Source organism: Caretta caretta, chromosome 9 (assembly GCF_965140235.1).
Source record: "Caretta caretta isolate rCarCar2 chromosome 9, rCarCar1.hap1, whole genome shotgun sequence".
NCBI lineage: Eukaryota > Metazoa > Chordata > Testudines > Cheloniidae > Caretta > Caretta caretta.
In genome coordinates, this window is record NC_134214.1 from 55,738,257 (window position 1) to 55,765,113 (window position 26,857).

A 26,857-nucleotide genomic window follows, 5' to 3' on the forward strand; every position below is an offset into this window, starting at 1 on the left:
CAGACTTATTAGACATGACTCACTTCAAAAATCTTGCATTCTAACTATTCAGGTCAGAAGACCTTGGCAAGATTTGGCATGGCTTGCAGTCTTTACTCGGAGGCAAAGATATAGATGTGAGCCAGATTGCTGCAACAGTCTTTGGAGAATTAGGGGCATTGTAACATTTCCTTACTGAATTCTGTGTGTCTATGTTCAGACCATACAGGGGTTCTCTGATCCTGTCAGTGTTCAGAATTCCCTCCAGGACATGCTGGCTTGGTGACATGAAAGAGACCATTTTCAATTAAGAGTAGATTTTTAATTAGTCCGAGATATCTGTCACGATCATCAAAGCCTTCATCTGGTTGTCCCTGCAGTTAAAGAGAACAGTAGCTAATACCATTAAACAGAAGGTCTTGATTTATCTTGTAAAGGATTCAGGACTGAATTCCTGAGTCCTTTACCTGCTGTTTAGGTTAGCTAATTCTCCACAAGACATGAGAACCTTATTTTGTTGAAATTTACCCTTCTCAGGAGGTTCAAGCTGATCATCACAAGACTGAGGAAGCCTTCCTCTGAACTTCTTGTATACTTCAGGGTTCAGAGGAGACTTTATTTCTGGTGGCAGTGATTTGGTGACATAAGAGAGCTTTAGACCAGAAACTGATGCTCCCTTTCTAAATTCTTGCCCCGCTTACCCTGGATGATGTTACGAGTTGGGCAATTTAATGCTGACAAGTTTAGAGAGATTTAATTCCCTAAAGATAATAATCTGCTTTTATCACTGCCCTTCTTGGAGGTTAATGTTTGTAGAATGCTGTAAGGATCAAAGGCATTATAGAAGTGCCTGTTATTTATAGGTGCTGGATGTATTTGAAAATGAACGTTTTTTCCAATTCGTGATGGAGAAGCATGGATCGGGTCTAGATCTTTTCACATTCATTGACAATCAGCCTGACTTGGATGAGCCTTTGGCAAGCTATATATTCAGACAGGTGGGAGCTACTTTTGAAGTAAAGTGTGTTTCTGAGAATGTGCCAGTTTGACAGTTATGATGGGGGAAACTTGGCTAATACAAAAATCCCGTTTCACTGGAAAGTTGAGATAAGATTAGTCAATTAATCTGTATGCACTGCTCTGTTTCTATGATAGTGTGCGGTATTTAGAGAGTACCACTTGAACATTTTGGAAGGCTGATTTCTAGTGGTCTGAAATGTCACTCATAGTAACCTTTAAAAGACTGCTGCCACAAGTGGGGTAACATTAAGTGAAGTTTCCCCAAGTCTCATTAATGAATCTGGTATTTTTATGTACTTTTCATTTACTGCTGGCACACAAAGGTTTGTGTCAACTGAAACTCCCGTTTACTTTCCTGCTCTGCCTGCTTGATTGGACTGAGGTGTCACAAAATTAACACTTTATCAGATTTGTTTGTTTGCAAATTGTGATGCTATACTTAATTATGGCATCACAGAATGATTGTGCAGAACGAAGTGACTGAGAGTTTTCTATCCTTGAAACATTGCAGAGCTGAAGCTGCACCGTTGTGTCTCTTGAGTGTAGACAGGAGGGGTTCTCCCGTCAGCGTAGTTTACCACCTCTCAGGGAGGTGGATTGCAAGGAAGAATTCTTCTGTTGACCTAGTGCTGTCTACGTGGGGAATTAGGCTGGCTTAACTGTGTTGCTCAGGGATGTGGATTTTTCACACTCCTGAGCTATGTAGTTACACAGACCGAATTTTCTAATGTAGACCAGGCCTCAGTATTTATGAGTGAGTTATCTTATTTATATAAAAGTTCACTCCCAAATACTCAGACCTCATAAGCCTGCAATGATGGGGAAGGAAATGTGGGAAGACTAAATTATTCTTTGGTCAAAGTTTGGATTTAAAAAAAAAAACATTAACTTGCTGGATTGTGACTAATCACTGGTGCTCCTAACCCCAAGGGATGAACAAACATGGCTAAAAAGGCACCCTAACCTGTACACATTTGGAGAAGGTGAAACCTTAGTTTGCTTCCAAATATATTTCCCAGAGAGCATTACTTCAATATGATGACCACCATCTCCGGTTGGATGCAGCTCCTCATCTTGTATAGATGAGATGTAAACAAACCCCCAAAATATGCCTATCAGAGTTCTGTTGTGTTCTGGATAAGTGTCCCTCATGTAAACTTCTTTGTATTGTGACCTCAATCTTTGTGCTTCAGCTAGTGTCAGCAGTGGGATATCTCCACTGCAGAAATATCCTCCATAGAGACATCAAGGATGAGAACATCATCATTGCTGAAGATTTCACAATCAAACTGGTGGATTTTGGCTCAGTTGCTTACTTGGAACCTGGCAAGCTGTTCTACACCTTCTGTGGGACAATTGAGTACTGCTCACCAGAAGTGCTCTCGGGCAATCCGTACGTACTGGGCCTGAGTGAAAACTGCTCTTGTGTTCCTTGTTAGCAATGCACTTGTAAGGCCAGGGCGGTAGAACGGCTGACAGAATGATGCTTAAACTATTGTCATTAGCATCTATGCTAGACCCGTTGAAATGAATTGGGTATTTCATACCTCAAAGCTCTTCTTTCAGGTACTCTGCAAACTCCTGGACATTGCTGCATAGGTTGCATTTGGCTCACATCTTTTGAAAATTGTCTTCACTGCTGTTGCAGAGACTTCATTTCTCTCTTTCAAATGAAAGCTATATGTGGGCCCCTGCCCATTAGTCCTTCTTGCCCCTTCAGTGGTGTGCACCCTCACGTTGGGAAATACTGCTGTAAGTTTTGTCAGTTGTCCAAATGCAATCTAAGCATCTCGAAATGTCTTGATCATTTTCCATGCGTCCTTTATCAAGATCATAAACAAATTCTCTGCGCTCAACACAAGCATCAATGTTCCCAGACAAAGAGGGACTACCTGTCTGGTGTGATCTAGAATGCAAGTGCCACTTCAAGCTGAACTATTGGTGCTTATGCGGGGCTTTATTAAAAATAGCATGCTGGGTGAGCTTCTGACTGCCATGCTGTACAACCAAGTTAACAAACAGGTTTAAGATTTTTATCCCTAGGCTGGTAGGGTCTAGGTGAATCATATTACAACTTAATCTGTTCTGTGTTTCTCACTATTTACATCTAAATCTTAATAGATGGGTCTTGGTGACCCACCACCCCTCCCATTCAAGTCTTTTTATGAACACACATCTCTTTTTGGCAATTGTTTACATGGAGAAATAGGGTATCAGGGAAGTATTTGTGTTGTAGCTGTCCTTTAACTTGCCCTATTTTGAAGAATGAAATCTTGTCATATCCCACTCCCATCAGTTCTGTCTCCCTTCTCTACTTGCTTTCTGGCATGTACTTCTCTGCTGCTTGATCAGTTTGTTGTCCTCTCCTTGATCATGCTGTCCTATAGTCTGGGCTTCCTCTCCCATTACGTGTATCTCCATGCTGATTGGTTCATTGCTCCCCCGGACGTATGGTCCAGGCATCAGGTTGTCTCATTCCCCATCTCCTCTGAAAATTCCTTTCCAAGTGGAGATTGGCAGGTTATGGATTCAGCCCCTGAAGAAGAATTACAGTTCCTCTTCCTAGGAGCAAGGACTACTATTAGGGACATGTAGGTTAGCTCTTCCTCCTTGTTTCTAGCTGTTCCCCTGGGTCCCCTCTCCAGGCTCTTCTTTCTAATGGGAAAAACTCGACATACATAGCAGCAGCTGTAAAAAAGGAGGAGAGCCAGTCCTTTTCTCCAGGGCAGCAGCAAGCCCTTTGTGCAGTCCACAGTCTAGGAACAGCTGCTTTGAGTAGACTGATGACTAAGCTGTGTTACCAGTAAATTAACCAATGTCACTTTGTGACGTTCCCCTGGTGTTATCTGGACTGGTGATCTGCTAGGTCACTCAAATCCTTGACTCTGGGAGCTCTGCTGTGAGAACCCCCACTCCCAAGTTGGTCCCACACAGCCTCTGGTATATAAGCTGCTCCCAGCTATGTGAGTGAGCACTTTTGGCCAGCAGCTGCTTGGCTTGTGCAACCGAATGACTCCAGTCAATATCTCCGGTCCCAGACACAATCCTAGGAACCTCCATCTTGAGATGTCCAGTTATACCCACCGGACACTGCAAGTTTGTATGAGTTCGTCAGTTTAACAAAGAAATTGATACATACCAAGCTAGTTATCCCAAGGGGAGTCTGTGACACACTTCAAACCAAACACGCTGCTTCAGGTAGAATAAACAAACAAATTTATTAACTACAAAAGATAGATTTTAAGTGATTATAAGTCAAAGCACAAGAAGTCAGATTTGGTCAAATGAAATAAAAGCATTCTAAGCTGATCTTAACACTTTCAGTGCCCTTACAAGCTTAGATGCTTCTCACCATAGGCTGGCTGGTTGCCCTTCAGCCAGACTCTCCCCTTTGATCAGCTCTTCAGTCTCTTGGTGGTGGTGTCTGTAGATGGAGGTGGAAGAGAGGAGGAGCATGGCAAACGTCTCTCTCTCTCTCTTTTATCATGTTCTTTCTTCCCTCTTGGCTTTGTGCTGCCCCCCCTTCAGAGTCAGGTGAGCATTACCTCATTGTAGTCCCAAACTGACCAAGGGAGGGGGAGTGACTCAATCGAGAGTCCAACTGACCCTTTGTTGTTGCCTAGGCCAGTGTCCTTTGTTCCTGTGAGGCTGGGCTGGGTTTGTCCCATACATGCCCTGATGAGGGTGTGAACTGCCCCTCTGCTCCTGGAGAGTTTTGCCTTGGCTTGTTTTAAGCCATGAGGACACATTTTCAGCCTCATAACTTTATACATGAAATTACAACGTGTAACATTACTATAACAACAATGCTCAGGGCATCATAAGCCTTCCAGAGACACCCAACATGACAAACTTTGCACTGGATACCACACAATCATATTACAAGGATGAACATGGGAGTGCAGGGTGTTTCCTCAAGGTACAGAGTGTCTCCCACTTCTAGCCTTGTGTGAAGCAAGTTACCTTCCTTCCCAGATGGGATGTCAAGTGGTGGGACTCTCTCTTGGAAGAGGGTGTTTCAGAGTGATGTGTGGGGTGTCCACTGAGCTGTGTAACCTGTAGTTTGAAACTCTGGTTGGCAAGCCCTGGTCTACACTACAAACTGAAGTAGGTATAGTGACGTCACTCGGGTGTGGAATGAGCAATGCAGCTATACTGGCCAAACTTTTGGTGTTAGACAGCGCTATATTGACAGGAGGACTTATCCTATTGACATTGCTACTGCCTGATAAGGAGGTGGCGTACCTATGCTGACGAGAAAAGCTCTCCCACCAGCATAGGTAATGTCTTCACTGGGTAGTGGCACTGGTGCACCTGCAGTGCTGTAAGTGTAGTCAAGCCCTAATTTTGGCCTGGGTTCAGTAGTTAGTCTTGTCTTCATAAACTACTAGGGTTGGAAGAGACCTCAGGAGGTCATCTAGTCCAGTACCCTGCTCAAATCAAGACCAACACCAACTAAATCATCCCAGCCAAGGCTTTGTCAAGCCGGGCCTTAAAAACCTCTAAGAATGGCGATTCCACCACCTCCCTAGGTAACCCATTCCAGTGCTTCGTCACCCTCCTAGTTAAATAGTTTTTCCTAATATCCAACCTAGACCTCCCCCACTGCAACTTGAGACCATTGCTTCTTGTTCTGTCATCTGCCACCACTGAGAACAGCCGAGTTCCATTCTCTTTGGAACCCCCCTTCAGGTAGTTGAAAGCAGCTATCAAATCCCCCCTCACTCTTCTCTTCTGCAGATTAAATAACCACAGTTCCCTCAGCCTCTCCTTGTAAGTCATGTGCCATAGCCTCCTAATCATTTTTGTTTTCCTCCACTGGACTCTCCAATTTGTCCACATCCCTTCTGTAGTGGGGGTGGGCCAAAACTGGATGCAGTATTCCAGGTGTGGCCTCACCAGTGCTGAATAGAGGGGAATGATCACTTCCCTCGATTTGCTGGTAGTGCTACTAATATAGCCCAATATGCTGTTGGCCTTCTTGGCAACAAGGGCACACTGCTGACTCATATCCAGCTTCTTGTCCACTGTAATCCCCAGGTCCTTTTTTGCAGAACTGCAGCTCAGTCCGTCAGTCCCCAGCCTGTAGCAGTGCATGGGATTCTTCCTTCCTAAGTGCAGGACTCTGCACTTGTCCTTGTTGAACCTCATCAGATTTCTTTTGGCCCAATCCTCCAATTTGTGTAGGTCACTCTGGACCCTATCCCTACCCTCCAGCATATCTACCTCTCTCCCCAGCTTAGTGTCATCTGTAAAATTGCTGAGGGTGCAATTAATCCCATCATCCAGATCATTGAACAAAACCGGCCCCAGGACTGACCCCTGGGGCACTCCGCTTGATACCAGCTGCCAACTAGATATCGAGCTCTTGATCACTACCCATTGAGCCCCATAATCTAGCCAGCTTTCTATCCGCCTTATAGTTCATTCATCCAATCCATACTTGCTGGCAAGAATACTGTGGGAGATCATATCAAAAGTTTTGCTAAACTCAAGATATATCACATCCACCACTTTCCCCATATCTCCAGAGCCAGTTATCTCATCATAGAAGGCAATCAGGTTGGTCAGGCATGACTTGCCCTTGGTGAATTCATGTTGACTGTTCCTATTCACCTTCCTTTCCTCCAAGTGCTTCAAAATGAATTCCTTGAGGACCTGCTCCATGATTTTGCTGGGGACTGAAGTGAGGCTGACTGGTCTGTAATTCCCTGGGTTCTCTTTCTTCCCATTTTTAAATATGGGCACTAGTCTTCTGGTCACCAGTGCGACATTGACCCTAAAACAGCTTAATAGATTCATAGATATTAAGGTCAGAAGGGACCATTATGATCATCTAGTCTGACCTCCTGCACAACGCAGGCCACAGAATCTCACCCACCCACTCCTGCGATAAACCTCTCACCTATGTCTGAGCTATTGAAGTCCTCAAATCATGGCTTAAAGACTTCAAGGAGCAGAGAATCGTCCAGCAAGTGACCCGTGCCCCATGCTATAGAGGAAGGTGAAAAACCTCCAGGGCCTCTTCCAATCTGCCCTGGAGGAAAATTCCTTCCCGACCCTCAATATGGTGATCAGCTGAACGCTGAGCATATGGGCAAGGTTCACCAGCCAGATACCCAGGAAAGAATTCTCTGTAGTAACTCAGATCCCACCCCATCTAACATCCCATCACAGGCCTTTGGGCCTGTTTACCATGAATATTTAAAGATAGTTAATTGCCAAAATCATGTTATCTCATTATACCGTCTCCTCCATAAACTTATCGAGTTTAATCTTGAAGTCAGATAGGTCTTTTGCCCCCACTGCTTCCCTTGGAAGGCTATTCCAAAACTTCGCTCCTCTGATGAGATATATGTTGTAGCTATACTAGCCTTCTTTGTTCAGGAAGGCTAGGTTCTGATTTCGCCTAGAGACTAAGTATAACAAGGTGGGTGTTCCTTTAGTGGCTGTTAATTCATGTTGCATAATTTGTTTGCAGTTTGGCATAATTTATTAGTTTCTGTTTAGGAGAGACCCAAGACTAAAATTATTGGAAGTGTTGTATTTGAGTTAAAATACAGAGCTGCATGAAGGAAGCTTGTGTGGTGGCTCCCAGTGATAAGTGCTCTCACTTTTGCTAGTCCTGACTTGTGAAACTGAATACCAAGTGTTGGGGGAATGAGGGTGGGAGAGGGCCAGGGATCATGTGCATGAAGGTAGTGTATATTTTTCTGCTTAAGCATTTATATAGTTGTGTAGAACTCCTAAAATATTTGCATATTATCTTTCCTGCCTTTAAAATGAAATTCAGAACCACAAATTAGGGGGAGGGATAGCTCAGTGGTTTGAGCATTGGCCTGCTAAACCCAGGTTGTGAGTTCGATCCTTGAGGGGGCCATTTAGGGATTTGGGGCAAAAATTGGGGATTGGCCCTGCTTTGAGCAGGGAGTTGGACTAGATGACCTTATGAGGTCCCTTCCAACCCTGATATTCTATGATATACGCACGTTATAAATGTGTGTTCTTTCATATATCTTAGTGTATTTGTACTTCGAGTTTATGCAGGCTTCTGTATTTTTGTGTAGGTACCAGGGACCAGAGCTGGAGATGTGGTCGCTTGGCATCACCCTTTATACCCTAGTATTTGGAGAGAATCCCTTCTGTGAATTAGAGGAGACCATGGAGGCTGTACTAAATCCTCCTTACACGGTGTCAAAAGGTGTGTTTTCATTTATTCATGCCATTCATTACCAATGGAACTGACCATAGTGGAAGAGATTGCTCTAGAACAGTAGTTTTCAATCTGGGTTGTGAACCAGCACTGGGTCATGGCGGCTCTGATCAGCACTGCTGACCAGGCCGTTAAAAGTCCTGTCAGCAGTGCTGCCCGGCTAAGGCAGGCTAGTGCCTGCTGGTTGCGACACCATGCTGCACCTCGGAAGCGGCCAGCTGCAGGTCTGGCTCCTAGGTGTGGGGGCCATGGGGCTCTGTGCCCTGCTCCTGCCCTGAGAACCAGCTCCACACTCCCATTGGCCAGAAAAAAAAGTTTGAAAACCATTGCCCTAGAAAGAACCTTTGTGTAGCTGGAAGCGCACAGTGTATATAAATTTCTCCAGGTTTTGCTCTCTTCTTGGGAGTCTGTCTTACACATGCTCTCAGTTTATTAAACATCAGTTCTCATCTGAAAAAGGGCTATGACGTGTAAATCTGTATATTCACCTGCTTTAGGGAAAGTACTCTAGTTCTTTACACACACGGAAGTATCTGTGTACTACCTGCACTGGCAGTATTTCAAATTCCAGGTCTTCACTGTGGTGAGTTCACTTCTTCCTTCATTATCCCAGACCACAGAGGAGTTAAAAACTGAGTGAACTGGAACAAATAATGTAATAGGAAATTTCAGCCTACTAGGTAAGTTTAAAGTCCAGTGATTACCAGTGGTCCTCAGGAGGCTTGAATGCAAACTCAGGCTTTGCTTTACTTAGAATCATAGAATATCAGAGTTGGAAGGGACCTCAGGAGGTCATCTAGTCCAACCCCCTGCTCAAAGCAGGATAAATCCTGAACTAAATCATCCCAGCCAGGGCTTTGTCACACCTGACCTTAAAAATCTCTGAGGAAGGAGATTCCACCACCTCCCTAGGTAACGCATTCCAGTGCTTCACCCCCCTCCTAGTGAAATAGTTTTTCCTCATATCCAACCTAAACCTCCCACACGTCAACTTGAGACCATTACTCCTTGTTCTGTCATCTGGTACCACTGAGAACAGTCTAGATCCATCCTCTTTGGAACCCCCTTTCAGGTTGTTGAAAGCAGCTATCAAATCCCCCCTCATTCTTCTCTTCTGCAGACTAAACAATCCCAGTTCCCTCAACCTCTTCTCATAAGTCATGTGTTCCAGCCCCCTAATCATTTATGTTGCCCTCCGCTGGACTCTCTCCAATTTTTCCACATCCTTGTTGTAGTGTGGGGCCCAAAACTGGACACAGCTCTCCAGATGAGGCCTCACCAATGCCGAATAGAGGGGAACGATCACGTCCCTCGATCTGCTGGCAGTGCTCCTACTTATACAGCCCAAAATGTCGTTAGCCTTCTTGGCAACAAGGGCACACTGTTGACTCATATCGAGCTTCTTGTCCACCGTAACCCCTAGGTCCTTTTCTACAGAACTGCTGCCTAGCCACTCGGTCTCTAGTCTGTAGCAATGCGTGGGATTCTTCCTTCCTAAGTGCAGGACTCTGCACTTGTCCTTGTTGAACCTCATCAGATTTCTTTCGGCCCAATCCTCTAATTTGTCTAGGTCCCTCTGTGATGTTACTGACATAAGCTATGACCGTATAGATCGTTGTGGCAACCACTGCTATATATTTGCAGCAAATATTGTACAAAGGTTGTCATGTAAGGTGTCTGTGAAAAGGTTATAATTTGCTGGGTATGATTATCCTATCTGTATGGGTGTATCATTTTCATAGTTAAAGTTATGAATATTGGCTATGTACTTGTATATCAATGAATTTTGATTCTGAAGTAGCCTTGGCCCTGGTCTACACTACGAGTTTAGGTCGAATTTAGCAGCGTTAAATCGATTTTAAACCTGCACCTGTCCACATAACGAAGCCATTTACTTCGACTGAAAGGGCTCTAAAAATCGTTTTCTGTACTCCTCCCTCAACGAGGGGATTAGCGCTGAAATCGACCTTCCCAGGTCGCAATTTGACGGTATTGGCCTCCGGGAGCTATCCCAGAGTGCTCCGTTGTGACCGCTCTGGACAGCGCTCTCAACTCAGATGCACTGGCTAGGTAGACAGGAAAAGGCCCGCAAACTTTTGAATCTCATTTCCTGTTTGGCCAGCATGGCAAGCTGCAGGTGAGTGCAGATCTCATCAGCAGAGGTGACCATGATGGAGTCCCAGAATTGCAAAAGAGCTCCGTCATGGACCAAACGGGAGGTACGGGATCTGATCACTGTATGGGGAGAGGAATCTGTGCTATCAGAACTCCGTTCCAAAAGATGAAATGCCGAAATATTTGAAAAAATCTCGAAGGGCATGAAGGACAGAGGCTATAACAGGGACCCGCAGCAGTGCCGCATGAAACTTAAGGAGCTCAGGCAAGCCTACCAAAATACCAGAGAGGCAAACGGCTGCTCTGGGTCAGAACCCCAGACATGCCGCTTCTATGATGAGCTGCATGCCATTCTTGGGGGTGCAGCCACCACTACCCCAACCCTGTGCTTTGACTCTGTCAGTGGATTATCATGCAACAGGGATGTGCATTTTGCGGACGAGGAAGATGATAGCGCATGGCAAGCAAGCGGAGAAACCATTTTTCCCGAGAGCCAGGAACTGTTTCTCACCCTGGACCCGGAGCCAGTACCCCTCGAACCCACCCAAGGTGGACTCCCGGACACACCAGGTGGAGAAGGGACCTCTGGTGAGTGTACCTTTGTGAATATAATACATGCTTTAAAAGCAAGCATGTTTAATGATTGATTTGCGGCCAGTACAGCTACTGGAAAAGTCTGTTAACGTGTCTGGGGATGGAGTGGAAATCCTCTCAATGAAGCTGTCCTGGATGTACTCCCAAAGCCTTTGCAAAAGGTTTCTGGGGAGGGCAGCCTTATTGCGTCCTCCATAGTAGGACACTTTACCACACCAGGCCAGTAGCTCATAGTCTGGGGGCATTGCAAAACAAAGCATGGCAGCATATGGTCCTGATGTTTGCTGGCATTCAAGCAACAGCTGTTCTTTATCTCTCTGTGTTGTCCTCAGGAGAGCGATATCATTCATGGTCACCTGGTTGAAATAGGGTAATTTTATTAAGAGGACATTCAGAGGTGGTCGTTCCTGCCTGTGGTTGAACAGAAATCTTCCCTGCTGTTAGCCACACGGTGTGGGGAGGGGTGAAGCGATCATCCCAGAGAATTGGGTGTGGTGGGGGGGAGGCGGGCGGTTTAGTTGGGTTGTGCTGCATGTTAACCCGAAAACCGCAGACCCTCCTTCTAAATTGCCAACCCATTTTAAATGGCCAACCCAACGTCTGTTTGGTATGGGAAATGAGGGCGCTGCTGTTTTGAAATCATTCCCAAATGTTATGAAGGTTAAAGAAGCCAAAAGACTGTGGCTTACCATGGCTACCTGCAAGCTGAATTCTGTTGCCTGCCAGCCCTGCGTGTGTGATCTCTCACACCAGACCGGCAGACCCTCAATATAAGAGGCAAAATGCCACCTTGTACCGAATGCACATGTGCTATGTAATGTTAACAGCAAGGTTCACCCTGAAAGAGTCTATCCATTGTTATCTAGAATGTCTTTTTAACTACTACTCTCCCTTTTTTTTCCTCCTGCAGCTGCAAATTGTTCTCTGAGCTCATGCAGTCCTCCCACACTGAAAGAGCCCAGCAGAATGCGAGGAGGCAGACAGTGGTAGAGTCCAGGACGGCACAATATGAATGCGAGGACAGGTGGCGGGTTGAAGATGATAGATGGTGTCAGCTTGCTGACAGAAGGCAGGAGTCAATGCTGAGGCTACTGGTGGATCAAAGTGATATGCTCTGGCGTATGGTTGAGGTGCAGGAAAGGCAGCATGAGCACAGACTGCTGCTACATCCCCGGTGTAACCAACCGCCCTCCTCCCCAAGTTCCATAGCCTCCTCACCCAGACGCCCAAAAATGTGGTGGGGGGGCCTCCAGGCACCCAACCACTCCACCCCAGAGTGCAACATGCAACAGAAAGCTGGCATTCAATAAGTTTTAAAGTGCAGTGTGGCCTTGTCCTTCCATCCTCCCCCAACCCTCCTGGACTACCTTGGCAGTTATCCCCCTATTTGTGTGATGAATTAATAAAGAATGCATGAATTTGAAGCAGCAATGACTTTATTGCCTCTGCAAGCGGTGATCGAAGGCTGGAGGGGAGGGTGGCTAGCTTACAGGGAAGTACAGTGAACCAAGGGGCAGAAGTTTTCATCAAGTAGAAACAAACATAACTTTCACACCGTAGCCTGGCCAGTCATGAAACTGGTTTTAAAAGCTTCTCTGATGCACACTGCGCGCTCCTGTACTCTTCTAACCACCCTGGTGCCTGGCTGCGCATAATCAGTGGCCAGGCGATTTGCCTCAACCTCTCACCCCACCATAAACGTCTCCCCCTTACTCTCACAGAGATTGTGGAGTGCACAGCAAGCAGTAGTAACAATGGGAATATTGGTTTCGATGAGATCTGAACAAGTCAGTAAACTGGGCCAGCGCGCTTTTAAACATCCGAAGGTACGTTCTACCACCATTCTGCACTTGCTCAGCCTATAGTTGAATAGCTCCCGACTACTGTCCAGGGTGCCTGTGTATGGCTTCATGAGCCAAGCCATTAAGGGGTAGGCTGGGTCCCCAAGGATAACTATAGGCATTTCAACATCTCCAACAGTTATTTTCTGGTCTGGGAAGAAAGTCCCTTGCTGCAGCTGTTGAAACAGACCAGAGTTCCTGAAGATGCGAGCATCCTGTACCTTTCCCAGCCATCCCACGTTGATGTTGGTGAGACGTCCCTTGTGATCCACCAGTGCTTGCAGCACCATTGAAAAGTACCCCTTTCGGTTTATGTACTCGCTGCCTTGGTGCTCCAGTGCCAAGATAGGGATATGAGTTCCGTCTATGGCCCCACCACAGTTAGGGAATCCCATTGCAGCAAAGCCATCCACTATGACCTGCACGTTTGCCAGAGTCACTACCCTTGGTAGCAGCAGCTCAGTGATTGCGTTAGCTACTTGGATCACAGCAGCCCCCACAGTAGATTTGCCCACTCCAAATTGATTCCCGACTGACTGGTAGCTGTCTCGCATTGCAAGCTTCCAGAGGGCTATCACCAGTCACGTGTGAACTGGGAGGGCTGCTCTCATCTTGGTATTCGTGTGCTTCAGGGCAGGGGAAAACAAGTCACAAAGTTCCATGAAAGTGCCCTTACGCATGCAAAGGTTTCACAGCCATTGGGAATCGTCCCAGACCCGCAACACTATGCGGTCCCACCAGTCTGTGCTTGTTTCCCAGGCCCAGAATTGGCGTTCCACAGCATGAACCTGCCCCATTACCACCAAGATGTCCACATTGCTGGGGCTCGTACTTTGAGAGAAGTCTGTGTCCATGTCCTTATTACTCTCCTCACCGCTCTGCTGTTGCCTACTCGCCTGCTTTTGCAGGTTCTGGTTCTTCATATACTGCTGGATAATGCGCGTGGTGTTTAGAATGGTCATAACTGCCGTGGTGATCTGAGCAGGCTCCATGCTTGCCATGGTATGGCGAGAGCAGAGTGGCAGTGGAAGCGGTGGGTGGATGATGATGCTGACAGCAATATGGCGCCCGCACAGAAAAAGGCATGAAATGATTGTTGGCCATTGCTTTCATGGAGGGAGGAGCACAGGGTAGGCTGGCAGCAGACAGTACAGTACGACTGCTAGCTGTCATAGTCTCCTGGGTGCTCACAGTGCTGCTGGCTGGGAGAGCAGCCTGATGCAGAATGGCCCCCTCAAGGATTGAATTTACAACCCTGGTTTTAGCAGGCCAGTGCTCAAACCACAGAGCTATCCCTCTGCTGATATTCCAGGCAAGACTGAATCTCCATTAGACAAAACTTAAAGAAGAGAATGACCTGAGTCACTCCCATTTATGTCCAGGCGCCCCTGACAGATCTCACCAAGGTCTGCCAGGAGCACCCATGTCCGCCCAGGCGCCCCGACCGACCTCGCCGAGGCCAGCCAAGAGCACCCAGGAGACGACGAGGACAGATACCAGTCGTAATGCACCATCTGCTGCCACAAGGCAATGAGTTGCTGCTGTGCAGCAACGCAGTCCTGCGTCTGCCAGCACCCAGGAGACGTACAGTGATGGTGAGCTGAGAGGGCTCCATGCTCGCCGTGGTATGGCGTCTGCACGGGTAACCCAGGAAAAAAGTCGCGAAATGATAAACTGCTGTTGCTTTCATGGAGGGAAGGGGGGGTCTGATGACATGTACCCAGAACCACCCGCGACAATGTTTTTTGCCCCATCAGGCATTGGGATCTCAACCCAGAATTCCAATGGGTGGTGGAGACTGCGGGAACTGTGGGATAGCTACCCACAGTGCAACACTCCGGAAGTCAACACTAGCCTCGGTACTGTGGACACGCTCCGCTGACTTAATGGTCTTAAGTGGGGACATACACAATCGACTGTATAAAATCGATTTCTAAAAAATCAACTTCTATAAATTTGACCTAATTTCGTAGTGTAGACATAGCCTTGGTAAAGCATTTGGTCAGCGTCTTGAGAAAGGAATGTGCAAGTAAGTGCCTAATCAAGAAACACTTAACTGACAAAAAGAGAAGGAGTACTTGTGGCACCTTAGAGACTAACAAATTTATTTGAGCATAAGCTTTCGTGAGCTGCAGCTCACTTCATCGGATGCATTCAGTGGAACTTAACTGACAGTGGATCTTGGAAGACTCCAATCCACATAAGCTGTCTTCCTGGGGACGTGCAAGGTAGCATGTAAGCAATGGCTGCCACCTGTAAAGAACTGAGTCATGCATGGACATGTGACTTGCCCATATGACTCCAAACTCCATTTTGCTGTAATTTTCCACAGTAATAACAAAGAGGTGTTCTTACACCTGGAAATGACTATAAAAGGCTGATGCCTCATCTCCATCTTGTCTTGAATCCTGCTTCATACCTCTGAAGGGTCTTTGCTACAAACTGAAGCTCTAAACAAAGGACTGAATGACCCATCCCAGCTGTGGATGTACTCCAGAGACTTGATTTGAATCTGCAGTTTATTTCATCACTGCTACAAGCCTGAACCAAGAACTTTGCCATTACTGTATGTAATTGATTCCATTTAACCAATTTTAGCTCTCATCTATATCTTTTTCCTATTATGAATAAACCTTTAGATTCTAAAGCAGTGGTCTCCAAACTTTTTGGATCGCACACCCCTAGAGCCAGCTCTAGGGAAGCAAAAAAAAAAAGAGGAGCTGCTGCTGGCGTGCCGCCGAGGAATCAAAGGTCCAGGAGCGCTGCTGCCACCGTGCCAGCGGCACTCCTTCGGCGGCGCTCCTTCTGCCGAGCACCCCCAGGGATGGTCTTGCACACCCCACTTTGGAGACCACTGTTCTAAAGGATTGGCAACAACGTGATTTGTGGGTAAGATCTGATTTGTATATTGACGTGGGTTTGGGGCTTGGTTCTTTGGTATCGAGAGAACTTCTTCTCTTTTACTGGGATATTGGTTTTCATAACCATTTGTCCCTATAACGAGTAGCACTGGTGGTGATACTGGGAAACTGGAGTGTCTAAGGAAATTGCTTGTGTGACTTGTGGTTATCCAGTGGGGTAAAACCAAAGTCCTCTCTGTCTGGGTGGTTTTGTTTGCCTTGGTGTGCATAGAAACCCCAGCCTTGGGCTGTAACTGCCCTGCTTTAAGCAATTTGTCCTGAATTGGCACTCTGTTGGGTCCCATCAGAACCAGCATCGTTATACCCTCTGTATCCTATCCCTACAGTCCAGCGTGTATCTATCACTCCTCCCAGTGTAGTGTCATCTGCAAACTTGCTGAGGGTGCAATCCACACCATCCTCCAGATCATTAATGAAGATATTGAACAAAACTGGCCCCAGGACCGACCCTTGGGGCACTCCACTTGATACCGGCTGCCAACTAGACATGGAGCCATTGATCACTACCTGTTAAGCCTGACGATCTACCCAGCTTTCTATCCACCTTATAGTCCATTCATCCAGCCCATACTTCTTTAACTTGCTGGCAAGAATACTGTGGGAGACCATATCAAAACCTTTCCTAAATTCAAGGAATAACACATCCACTGCTTTCCCCTCATCCACAGAGCCAGTTATCTCATCATGGAAGGCAATTAAGTTAGTCAAGCATGACTTGCCCTTGGTGAATCCGTGCTGTTTCTGATCACTTTCCTCTCCTCTAAGTGCTTCAAAATTGATTAGTACTGAGGTGAGGCTGACTGGCCTGTAGTTCCCAGGATCATCCTTCTTTAAAAAGGGAAAGATGGGCACTACATTAGCTTTTTTCCAGTCATCTGGGACTTCCCCGGATCGCCATGAGTTTTCAAAGATAATGGCCAATGGTTCTGCAATCACATCTGCCAACTTCTTTAGCACCCTCGGATGCAGTGCATCCTACCCCATGGAGTTGTGCTCGTCCAGCTTTTCTAAATAGTCCCGAACCACTTCTTTCTCCACAGAGGGCTGGTCACCTCCTCCCCACACTGCGCTGCCCAGTGCAGTAGTGTGGGAGCTGACCTTGTTCGTGAAGACAGAGGCAAAAAAAGCATTGAGAACATTAGCTTTTTCCACATCCTCTGTAACTAGGTTGCCTCCCTCATTCAGTAAGGGGCCCACACTTTCCTTGACTTTCTTCTTGTTGCTAACATACCTGAAGAAACCCTTCTTGTTACTCTTAACATCTCTTGCTAGCTGCAACTCCAGGTGTGATTTGGCCTTCCTGATTTCACTGCTGCATGCCTAAGCAATATTTTTATACTCTTCCCTGGTCATTTGTCCAATCTTCCACTTCTTGTCAGCTTCTTTTTTGTGTTTAAGATCAGCAAGGATTTCACTGTTAAGCCAAGCTGGACGCCTGCCATATTTACTATTCTTTCTATACATCGGGTTGGTTTGTCCCTGTAACCTCAATAAGGATTCTTTAAAATACAGCCAGTTCTCCTGGACTCCTTTCCCCCTCCATGTTGTTCTCCCAGGGGATACTGCCCATCAGTTCCCCGAGGGAGTCAGTCTGCTTTTCTGAAGTCCAGGGTCTGTATTCTGCTGCTGCTCTTCTTTCTTCCTTGTGTCAGGATCCTGAACTCGACCATCTCATGGTCACTGCCTCCCAGGTTCCCATCCACTTTTGCTTCCCCTAATTCTTCCCTTTTTGTGAGCAGCAGGTCAAGAAGAGCTGTGCCCCTTGTTGGTTCCTCCAGCACTTGCACCAGGAAATTGTCCCCTACACTTTCCAAAAACTTCCTGGATTGTCTGTGCACTGCTGTATTGCTCTCCCAGCAGATACTGGGGTGTTTGAAGTCCCCCATGAGAACCAGGGACTGTGATCTAGTAACTTTTGTTAGTTGCCTGAAGAAAGCCTCATCCCCCCTGGTCTGGTGGTCTATAGCAGGCTCCCACCACGACATCACCCTTGTTGCTCACACTTCTAAGCTTAATCCAGAGACTCTCAGGTTTTTCTGTAGTTTCATACCTGAGCTCTGAGCAGTCATACTGTTCTCTTACATACAGTGCAACTCCCCCACCTTTTCTGCCCTGCCTGTCCTTCCTGAACAGTTTATATCCATCCATGATGGTACTCCAGTCATGTGAGTTATCCCACCAAGTCTCTGTTTTTCCAATCACATCATAATTCCTTGATTTAACCATTGCCAACCAGTATTGTTGGCTTAAGAGATCCTGCTGGTAACTTCCTCGCCTCAGTGGGGCCCTTAGGAATGTGGAGGGTGTTTGTTTGCATTGGTAGCTTCAGAATTTGTTTCATGATCTGGACTAAAAGAAAGATATTGTTCATCTTGCTTCCTGGTGGAGGTGTTGAAGAGAACAAGCATGTGGTGGGTTGATGCATCTTTCATCAGCAACCTCTCTGTAGGTGATCTTAAGAGTCTTGTAGTCCCATAAAGAGCCTCTATAGCTTTGCAGTTAGGAATTTCTTGGTGTTTTCCCTAAGCCACTGGTATATGCCCTGGAAAGAAAAACAAACATAAGACCTCATTTAAGAATGTCTAGAAAAGGACTGGTCTTGGAGTGGGTGGGTGCCCACGAGGGGCACCAAAGTTATAAAAGGAATGGTGTCCAAAAAAAGTCTTCCATGCATAGTCTGTCTGTCTGTTTCTTTCTACCTCTTCCCCCCCCCCCAGCGTCTTACCTCTTTTCAGTTTGCTATTTACACAATGTGAAAGGCTTAAATCATTCTCCAAGCCAAGCAAACACAACCCTAAGTGAATGAAACAAGACAGAGAAATCCTGACAGTAAGGCAGAAGGGCTGGAGGGATCTGGGGTTACAATTTTACCTACTTATGGGTATTGAACCTAATTTACTAAGGGTATATCTACACTGACAGAGTTACAGCGCCGCTTAGAGAGCACTGAAGGGAAACCGCTCTTGTGTGTTCACACTGTTAACTGCCTGTGCAATAGCGTGTTCACAGTTGCAGTATTTGGAATGGTGCACTCTGGGCAGCTATCCCATAGAGCATCTCTTCCTCTTCTGCCGCTAAGAGTTGTGGGAAGGCAGATAGGGTCGTGGGGCATCCTGGGTCCTGTCCCAATGCCCTGTGATACATTGCTTCACATCCCAGCAATCCCTGTGCTTCCCTCCGCATTTGGCACCATCTTTCAACGGTTTGTGTACTGCGCGCTCTGTCTCTTTGGTCTGCAGGAATGGATCCCACACTGTTGACCGGTATGCTGCTCGCTCTGACTAACACGTCATGAGTGGCAGTGGAGTTATTCCTTAAACTACAAAGGCGAGGGGAGTGCAACGTTGATCTCGCCACGCATAGTAGCTGTGACACGAAATTGCTTGTGGCATTCACGGAGGTACTGACCACAGTGGAACGCTGCTTTTGGGCTCGGGAAACAAGCACTGAGTGGTGGGATCACATCGTGATGCTCATCTGGGATGACTAGCCATGGCTACAGAACTTTCAGATGAGGAAAGCCACATTCATGGGACTGTGTGGTGAGCTCGCCCCAGCCCTGTGGCGCAAGGACACGCAAATGAGAGCTGCCTTGCGGTTGGAGAAGTATGTGGCGATTGCACTGTGGAAGCTGGCTACTCCAGACTCCTACCGACGGAGTGGGAAAGTCTAACCATTGGACTCGTGTTGATGGAAGTGTGCAGGGCCATTAATCGCATCCCGCTCCGAAAGACCATGACTCTGGGCAACGTGCGTGACATTCCAGATGGCTTTGCACAAATGGGCTTCCCTAACTGCGGAGGGGTGATAGATGGCACACACATTCCAACTCTGGCACCAGACCACCTAGCCACCGAGTACATTAATTGGAAGGGGTATTTCTCAATGGTTCTCCTGGTGCTTGTGGATCACCATGGGTGTTTCACAGACATTAACGGAAGCTGGGCTGGAAAGATGCATGATGCACACATCTTTCAGTGCACTGGCCTGTTCAGGAAGCTGCATTCAGGGACTTTCTTCCTGGACCAGAAGATCACCAGGGAGAAGTTGAAATGCCCATTGTGATCCTGGGAGATGCCCCGCCTACCTCTTAATGCCGTGGCTTATGAAGCCATACACGGGGCACCTTGACAGCTGTAAGGAGCAGTTCAACAACAGGCTGAGCAAGTGCAGAATGACTGCTGAGTGTGCTTTTGGCTGTTTAAAGGCCCGCTGGCACTGTCTATATGGGAAGCTGGACCTGGCTGATGACAACATTTCTATGCTTATAGCCGCGTGGTGTACTCTCCATAATATTTGTGAAGGGAAGGATGAAAGCTTCACTCAAGGCTGTACTGCTGAGGCTCAGTGCCTGGAGGCTGAATTTGAACAGCCAGAAATCAGGGCTATTAGAGGGGCGCAGCACAGGGCCATAAGGATCAGGGATGCCTTGAGGCAGCAATTTGAAGCTGAAAGCCACTAATATTTGTTGCTATGCTTGGGAGTGCAGTGCTTATAATGCTAGGAGGTGATTGTGATTGATGCAGACGATGCAATATGAAGGCTTAAGATAGTTGTCTGTTGCTTTGCAGGGCTCTGTTTCCTTTCAATTAGTTTGAAAGCAATCTTTATTCTATTAACACAATTCTTTTGTTAAAAAACAACAACCAGAGGAGAGGTCAATCAAAAAAAACACATCAGCACTGAGGGGTGTCGGGGAAGGGAAGGTCACAGGAGAAGGTGGGGTCCTGGGATGGTTAAAGATTTTTGTATGTCCAGGGATCATAACCAACTTTCTCCTTTGGAGTACAGTGCAGCGGGTACTGTACTTTAGCAGGGCCAAACTGCAGGGGGATGGGTGCTGAGTGCAGTGGGTACTGGGAGTCCGTAGTGCTGGACTGTGATGAGGGAGGAATGGAATGCCACGGGTACAGACTGGAGCCAGGAAGTTGATCAGAGTTGGCGGCATCTGGGGGACTCATGAGAGAGAGTTTTGTGACAGCAGCTGCAGGGGAGGGCAGGCGCGGAGCTGCTGGGTTTCCAGTGCTAGTATCACAGTACAGTACATGCCTGAAGCATGTCTGCTTGGCGCTCCATAATCTTTAAGAGCTGCTCCGTGGCTTCATTCTGATCTGCCGCGTTCTCCTTTTGGTCTCTCTTCTCGCTGTTCCGCAACTCCTTCAATTCCTGTTTTTTGTCCGCGGAGTGCATCATAACATCATGCAGAAAGCCCTCTTTAGTTTTTTGTGGCCTCTTTCTAATTCTGCTCAGCTGTTCAGCCAGCGATAAAGAGGGAGGCTGGGCTCCCAAGGTCATCTCTGTGAAGCCAAAACGCAACATTTTACAGAAGCAGTATTGTTTGCAACACACAGAACACTGATACAGTGATTTAAAACACAGCCACTATTCACATACCTGTCACTAATTGGCTGACTCCAGGCAAGCACACATGAGCCAAAAAAACCCCCTCAAAATGGTGAGTAGCCTCAGGGGCAGGGTAAATCAGTGTTCCCGGACTCTACTGTATACTGGGCACATGGCTCTTCGGGAGAGTCAGCACTGTAGAGGGAGCCTGATAATCATTCCTGTCCCCACATTTTCCACAGGCTGTGTTCATTATGGAAGATATCTTGCTGCTGAGGCTGAGCAGGGAATCAAGGGAGGGTCTTCTCCAATCCTTATTGAGGTTGCAGGAAGAAACCATCCTGATGTGTAGAAAGAATAGTAAATATGGCAGGCGACCAGCTGTGCTTAGACACATTCGAGGATTGGGCCAAAAGAAATCTGAGGTTCAACAAGAACAAGTACAGAGTCCTGCACTTAAGACGGAAGAATCCCGTGCACTGCTACAGACTTCAGCGGTTTCCAAAATCAAATCCACTTACCATGGGCCTCCTTTCCTGTTCGTGCTTCTCCAAGATCTGACAGCTGTGACTGGCTAGCCTCCTCTGGGGTAGAAAAGAGCTCCTAGAGGCATGCATCGCTGTCCTCCGAGTCATTCTCTGCCTCTGGTCCCCCTCCACATCCTCATCCAAGATTTCCTCCTACTGGCTCGGTCAACTGGTATGCGAGCCACAAAAGTATCCACAGTGGCTTTTGCAGTGGAGGTGGGGTCACTGCCAAGTATTTTAACGACAAAAAGTGCAGGTGTGGACAGCACTTTGTTGGCGGGAGAGCTCTCCTGCTGACAATGAGCGGCTACACTGCATGCTTTATAGTGGTAAGGCTTTAGCAGCACAGCTGTGCCACTCTAAGTTGCACAGTATAGACATCACCTAGGACAAAGACAAAGCCACACCTATTATTGTCTCTAACTTTATGTATATATATATATATATATTTTTTTTTGCTCAGCTCTGATGGTTCTGGTGTCTGGGCTCCTGCAAGCTGCTCCAGAGCAGCGCACAACCCTGGAAAACCTAATAGAGGATCCTTGGGTGCTGCAACCTGTGAACTTGGCTAATTATACGTGGGAAGAGGTGTATGTCTCGGCCAGGCCAGGTAAGACATCGTTCTGAAAATGACTCCTTTCCCCACCTCTCCCCAAAGTATCTTTTGAATAAGATTTTCAAGAGGAGGTGGAAATGTGAATAGGAGTTGTGTGGAAGTTACTCTTGTGATTGTCTCAAATATGGCTGCTGTTGATAGATGGACTTCTGCTAAACACTTGCCAGTGAAATCCTAAATGGTGCAGACTAGGTACAGTCATCATGTTAGTGGAATCTTGGCTGGTGTAGAGAAGATAGTGTAGTGGGGAAGCTCATATAACTAGAATCATAGCTGGTATTAGTACAGCTCTAATAACTAGGCCATGTCAGTTGGCAGTGCTTTAAGATAAACCTTAGTTCTTACAGAGATTTGGCTCCTACCTGCTTCCTGACTGCAGATTAAGGCTTAGTTTCTGGAATCTGTGCATCTGTGTTTGAGATACATGTTCATAGGTGCCAATTCCATGGGTGCTCCAGGATTGGAGCATCCAAGGAAAAAAAAATAGTGGGTGTTCAGCACCCACCAGCTACAGCTGTTTGGCGGCTGGTGGCGAGGCTTGCTGGGAGGGCAGCGAGTGGGCAGAGGCCTCACGGAGGGGACAGAGGAGGGGGTGAAAAGAGGCAGAGTGGGGTGGGGCTTTGGGTGAGGGGAGGAGTGGGGGCAGGAAGAGGCGGAGCCTTGGGGAAGGGTGCAGTAGGGGTGTGTATTTAGGGCCGAGCAGGGGTAGAGCACCCCCAGGGAAAAGAAAAACTCATCACCTATGTACATGCTGGCTGATAAACAGTGTTTATGGCTCATCCCTAAATTCCTGTTCCACCCTTTGTTTTTCTTCCTCCTCAGAAAGCAATAATTTCAGAAATCACTGTATTGAGCACAGCCGCAGAGCCAGCCAACCAGCTCTTTGGTTGCAGAGTGAGCAGAGACTGAGCCATGATGCCTGTGACAGTGAGCTCATAGATCCCCAACTGGAAGGAACAGCCACTGCTTTGGAACAAGATCTGTTGGCCTATCTTCAGTGTTAGGACTGACATGCGGAGGACGCATATTGCAGATTTCCCCACCTGCTGGAGAATAGCTCCCTAGTCATCATCTGGACAGCAATTACTGTCCTCCCAAGAACTAAAAGAAGCTTCACATTAAGCACTTCTGTTTTAACAGACAGATCAACCTTAGGTACTAGAAGACAGGAGTTGCTCACTGTTGAGAGAAATCTCTCCGCTGGTACACCATTGCTTCATGTGCTTACTGTAACAGAGGCCTTTGATATGAAGGGGTTTGATAGTCACGTGAAAGAGCCAATCTTTGACTTCAGGCTGATCCATTCTAGACTCTTAAATGCAGAAGCTTTTCACTTTCTCCAGATGAGCTTTTCTGGATATCCCTAGCACTGATTGGATCCAAATGTGCCTTTCTTTTCTTACTGTCCTTGAGCCATCAGCACTTCATCTGGACAGGTCCTGTGAGCCTGAGACGTCTATCGTGTTAATGAAACAGAATCCAGCAGTACACTTACCCATCTGACTTTAGGATTTGTCTTCCTAGTGTAAAATTGAGTTCTATTCAGGAGACCACCACACACTCAGATACAGTTTCTGGTCTGGCCCAAACCTCTGCTTATCTGAAACTGCAACTCTCCCACCAGTAGCTGTTTGGAAGCAAAATTAGCTCAGGCCAGGAGACTGCAGGGCATGCGCTCTTCCCAAGAGTTGGGACTCTGGTTGAAATCCTATTCTTGTGAACGAGGCTTGGCGCAGTGGTTGCGGATGAGCCTTCCTGCAGCAATTGTTAGAATGTGGTTTGAGGCAAGCATTCTCTTGCAAATGGAAAGACTACTTTTGCTACTATCTGTTGCTTAGCTCATTCACGTCTAGAATCTGGAGTCCTAATGTTTGCTGATTGAAGCTGAGGATGGAAAGTACCCCAGCTGATCATCATCCTCTGTCGCTGTAATGGCAGTGGGAAGCTGAGTCAGCCCCTTTTTCAAGGGGCTTGGATTTTGACAGAATCCATACAGTGGAAAACCCCAGTGTGGTCAGTTGGTTTTGACTTTGTTTCTCTGTTTAATAGCACTTGGTTCAGGAATATGAGCGTGTGGTGGTGCTTTTCTCTCGACAGAAAGACTGAGATGTCAAGCTTAGAAATTGACTTACTTGGTTTGTAGTTCTCTTGTAAATCTTGGTTTAAGGATTTCAGAAATGCAGCTTGGTTTGTCGAGTGATCCATGCTGCATCACAAAATCAAATCAAGCCTGAATGCTTGTTTATTGCTCTGTAAACAAGGTGGTGGGTGCACACGCTGAAAAGAGATTGCATGAATGGCTTTGTCTAGGGCAAATGGCACGGGGGCCTCCATAATATAGCTCCATCAGTCGAGTCTTTTACTGAACTAGACTTTTTTCTTAATTCTCTTTTAATTTTTTGTCTAGGCCTAGGTCACACTTCCTCAGAGTGACCTCCCAGATTTTGGCTGTGCTGCAAAATCTCACTTATACCTTCTCCCCTCCATCCTCCCAGGAGCTGTCATTCTGTAGATAAAAGAGCGAGAGAGAGTATTTAAAGGACCTGATTTTAGTGCACTGTTTGTGGAATTGGATACAGAAGCCCAGGGCAGTAACAGGATTTATACATCTAAATACGTATTTGTTGATGCTGTATTGCAGTACATAATTCCAGTGTTATGGGACTGGCTTGCTCACTGAACTCTGTATAGCTGCCCTCACTAATAGATGTTTCATGTATGATGCTGCAGGTTTGAACGATTCTGGACACGTGCGCACACAAGATGTGCACACAAATGAAAGGTACAAGAGAAACCTCACTTGAACCTTGTTTTCCTGTAGCAAAATCACTCTGTTTACACTGACTGCAGCTGCATCTAAAAGGTTTCTTCAGGAAAATCCTATAGCCAATGCGTGTCTCTTAATCTACTGAGTGGATTACATTTTAAAATGTAAAGTGAAGAAATTTTAACACCCTGTTTAGTTTTTTGCAATATATTTTTATTTGCTATGTTTTTATCCAAATTGTGCTGTTTCACTGTTTCCTAAAAGTGAACAGAATAAACATTTTAGTTCTTAAAGTATCTCTTTGGTTGTGTCTTTCACTTGTGTTGCTGTGTGAACTGTTGACTTACGATGAAAGGCTTGTTTCCTTTAAAAATAAATAAATAAATAAAGATAGATATAGATAGAGAGAGAGAGAAAAAAAAATTAAGCCTGGTCTTCTCTTTCCTCTTTTTGCCAGAGGACTCCACTGGCTCCTCACTTGGAAGCTTTTAGCCCTTAATTTGTAGGGACCCGAGATGTTAAATTTAAGGTTTGGGATTTTTTTCTTCCTTCTAACAGAGAGCCTGGTTTTAACCAAAATACAAATGTTGAAACATGCAGAATAAAAATTACTTCCCCTCTCAATTCAACCATAATTCCACTTGGTATCTGTGATGTCATAAACTTAATAGTTCTCTAGTCATCCATAGACTCTGCCAGGAAAAACTGGGTAGGATAGATCTGAATTTCTAGATTTATAATCTTTTTTCCAAGACTACCTAAAAGGTTAAAGAAACAAAAAGCTCTCAGTTCCAGTTGTCATCTTTGTCATGTGTGACTTTGTTCTGTGCACTCTGAACTGCTCAGAAGTCCACAAATAAGAGGGTTTAACTTTTAGCCTGAGTACGATACTGAGGTTGGACTGCCTTTGGTTCAGAAACCCTCATTAGGGAACATTCAACTTGTCCATTCAAACGAGGCTATGTGTAATGTGGCTACTATGTTTATAGATATTGGTCACATATTAATATTGCTGCATTGATTTCTGATGACCCTCATAAAAGATGTTATACTCTGGCTCAGATATACCCTCAGTACTGGCCAGGCCAGACTCATGAAGAATTTCTGGCCATGCTTACTTATTGTTTCCTGTAGTTTCCTTTGCAGGTCAAATTTAACAAAGAGCTGAAAAAACTCTGCAAAGCTCCACTTGATGTTCAATTGCTGCTTGAAAGAGGAAAGTCCAAAAGTTATGGAAAAAGAGTAAGTTGTGCATGAATAAGGAGGGTGCAGTGTAGTGTATGTGTAGCCATGTACTATGCAAAGTCAGCTATGAGGATAGTAGAAAAGCAGCTGTGTTGGAGCTGAAAAATGGAAGAGTTAGAGCTAAGACCATCTATGGCCATACCACTTTGAATGTCCCTGATCTTGTCTGGTCTCAGAAGTCAAGCAGGATTGGGCCTGGTTGGTATTTGGATGGGAGATTGCCTAGGAATACTGGTAGGCTTTTGCCCTCACTTTCATAAACTGCATGCACAGCCACCTCTCAATCCTATTTTTCTACCTCCCAAGCTGTTTGGATGTTTTCCCTTTCTCCTCTGATTTCCAGTTGAAAGCATCTGCCAACCTGCATACAGAGCTGGCAATCACACCTGCTTCCAGATGGCAGTGCCTTGTCGAAGGGAACACGACAATTCCTCTCTTCTGATTCCCCGTAAATCAGGGCTGCCCAGGAAAGGACTTCATGTTGAACCACTTTCTGCTCCATCTCCCCCAACTGTGGTCCTGAAGTTCCCTTATTCTCTCCTCTGGGATGGTGATAGGAGTTTGGGGAATGAAGGTGGGGGTCTGCAGTGTGAATGGTGTGTAGGGAGCAGTGTGGGTGAAGGATGTGTTAATGCTGCTCACTTCATTCCCTCCATAATTAATTGTGTGGTGAACT

The 26,857-nt window shown here is 46.3% G+C and overlaps 1 protein-coding gene across 17 annotated transcripts in view; it reads left to right on the top strand.

Moving 5' to 3' along the window:
• PASK (PAS domain containing serine/threonine kinase) overlaps positions 1-25,232 on the top strand; it is a 51,830-nt gene extending 26,598 nt beyond the window's left edge. For 6 of the 17 annotated variants that reach the window (XM_048864825.2, XM_048864826.2, XM_075132327.1 and 3 more), the window contains 5 exons: positions 843-977; positions 2,193-2,392; positions 8,067-8,200; positions 22,017-22,163; positions 22,992-25,232. In XM_048864825.2, coding sequence (XP_048720782.2) covers positions 843-977; positions 2,193-2,392; positions 8,067-8,200; positions 22,017-22,163; positions 22,992-23,173 — 798 coding nt within the window. In that variant the 3' untranslated portion in view covers positions 23,174-25,232. Of the gene's footprint in view, positions 1-842; positions 978-2,192; positions 2,393-8,066; positions 8,201-10,334; positions 10,916-11,831; positions 12,346-22,016; positions 22,164-22,991 lie in introns of those variants that run through there. The other 11 variants (XM_048864827.2, XM_048864830.2, XM_048864828.2 and 8 more) reach the window with 11 other exon arrangements.
• The last annotated feature ends 1,625 nt before the right edge of the window (positions 25,233-26,857 follow it).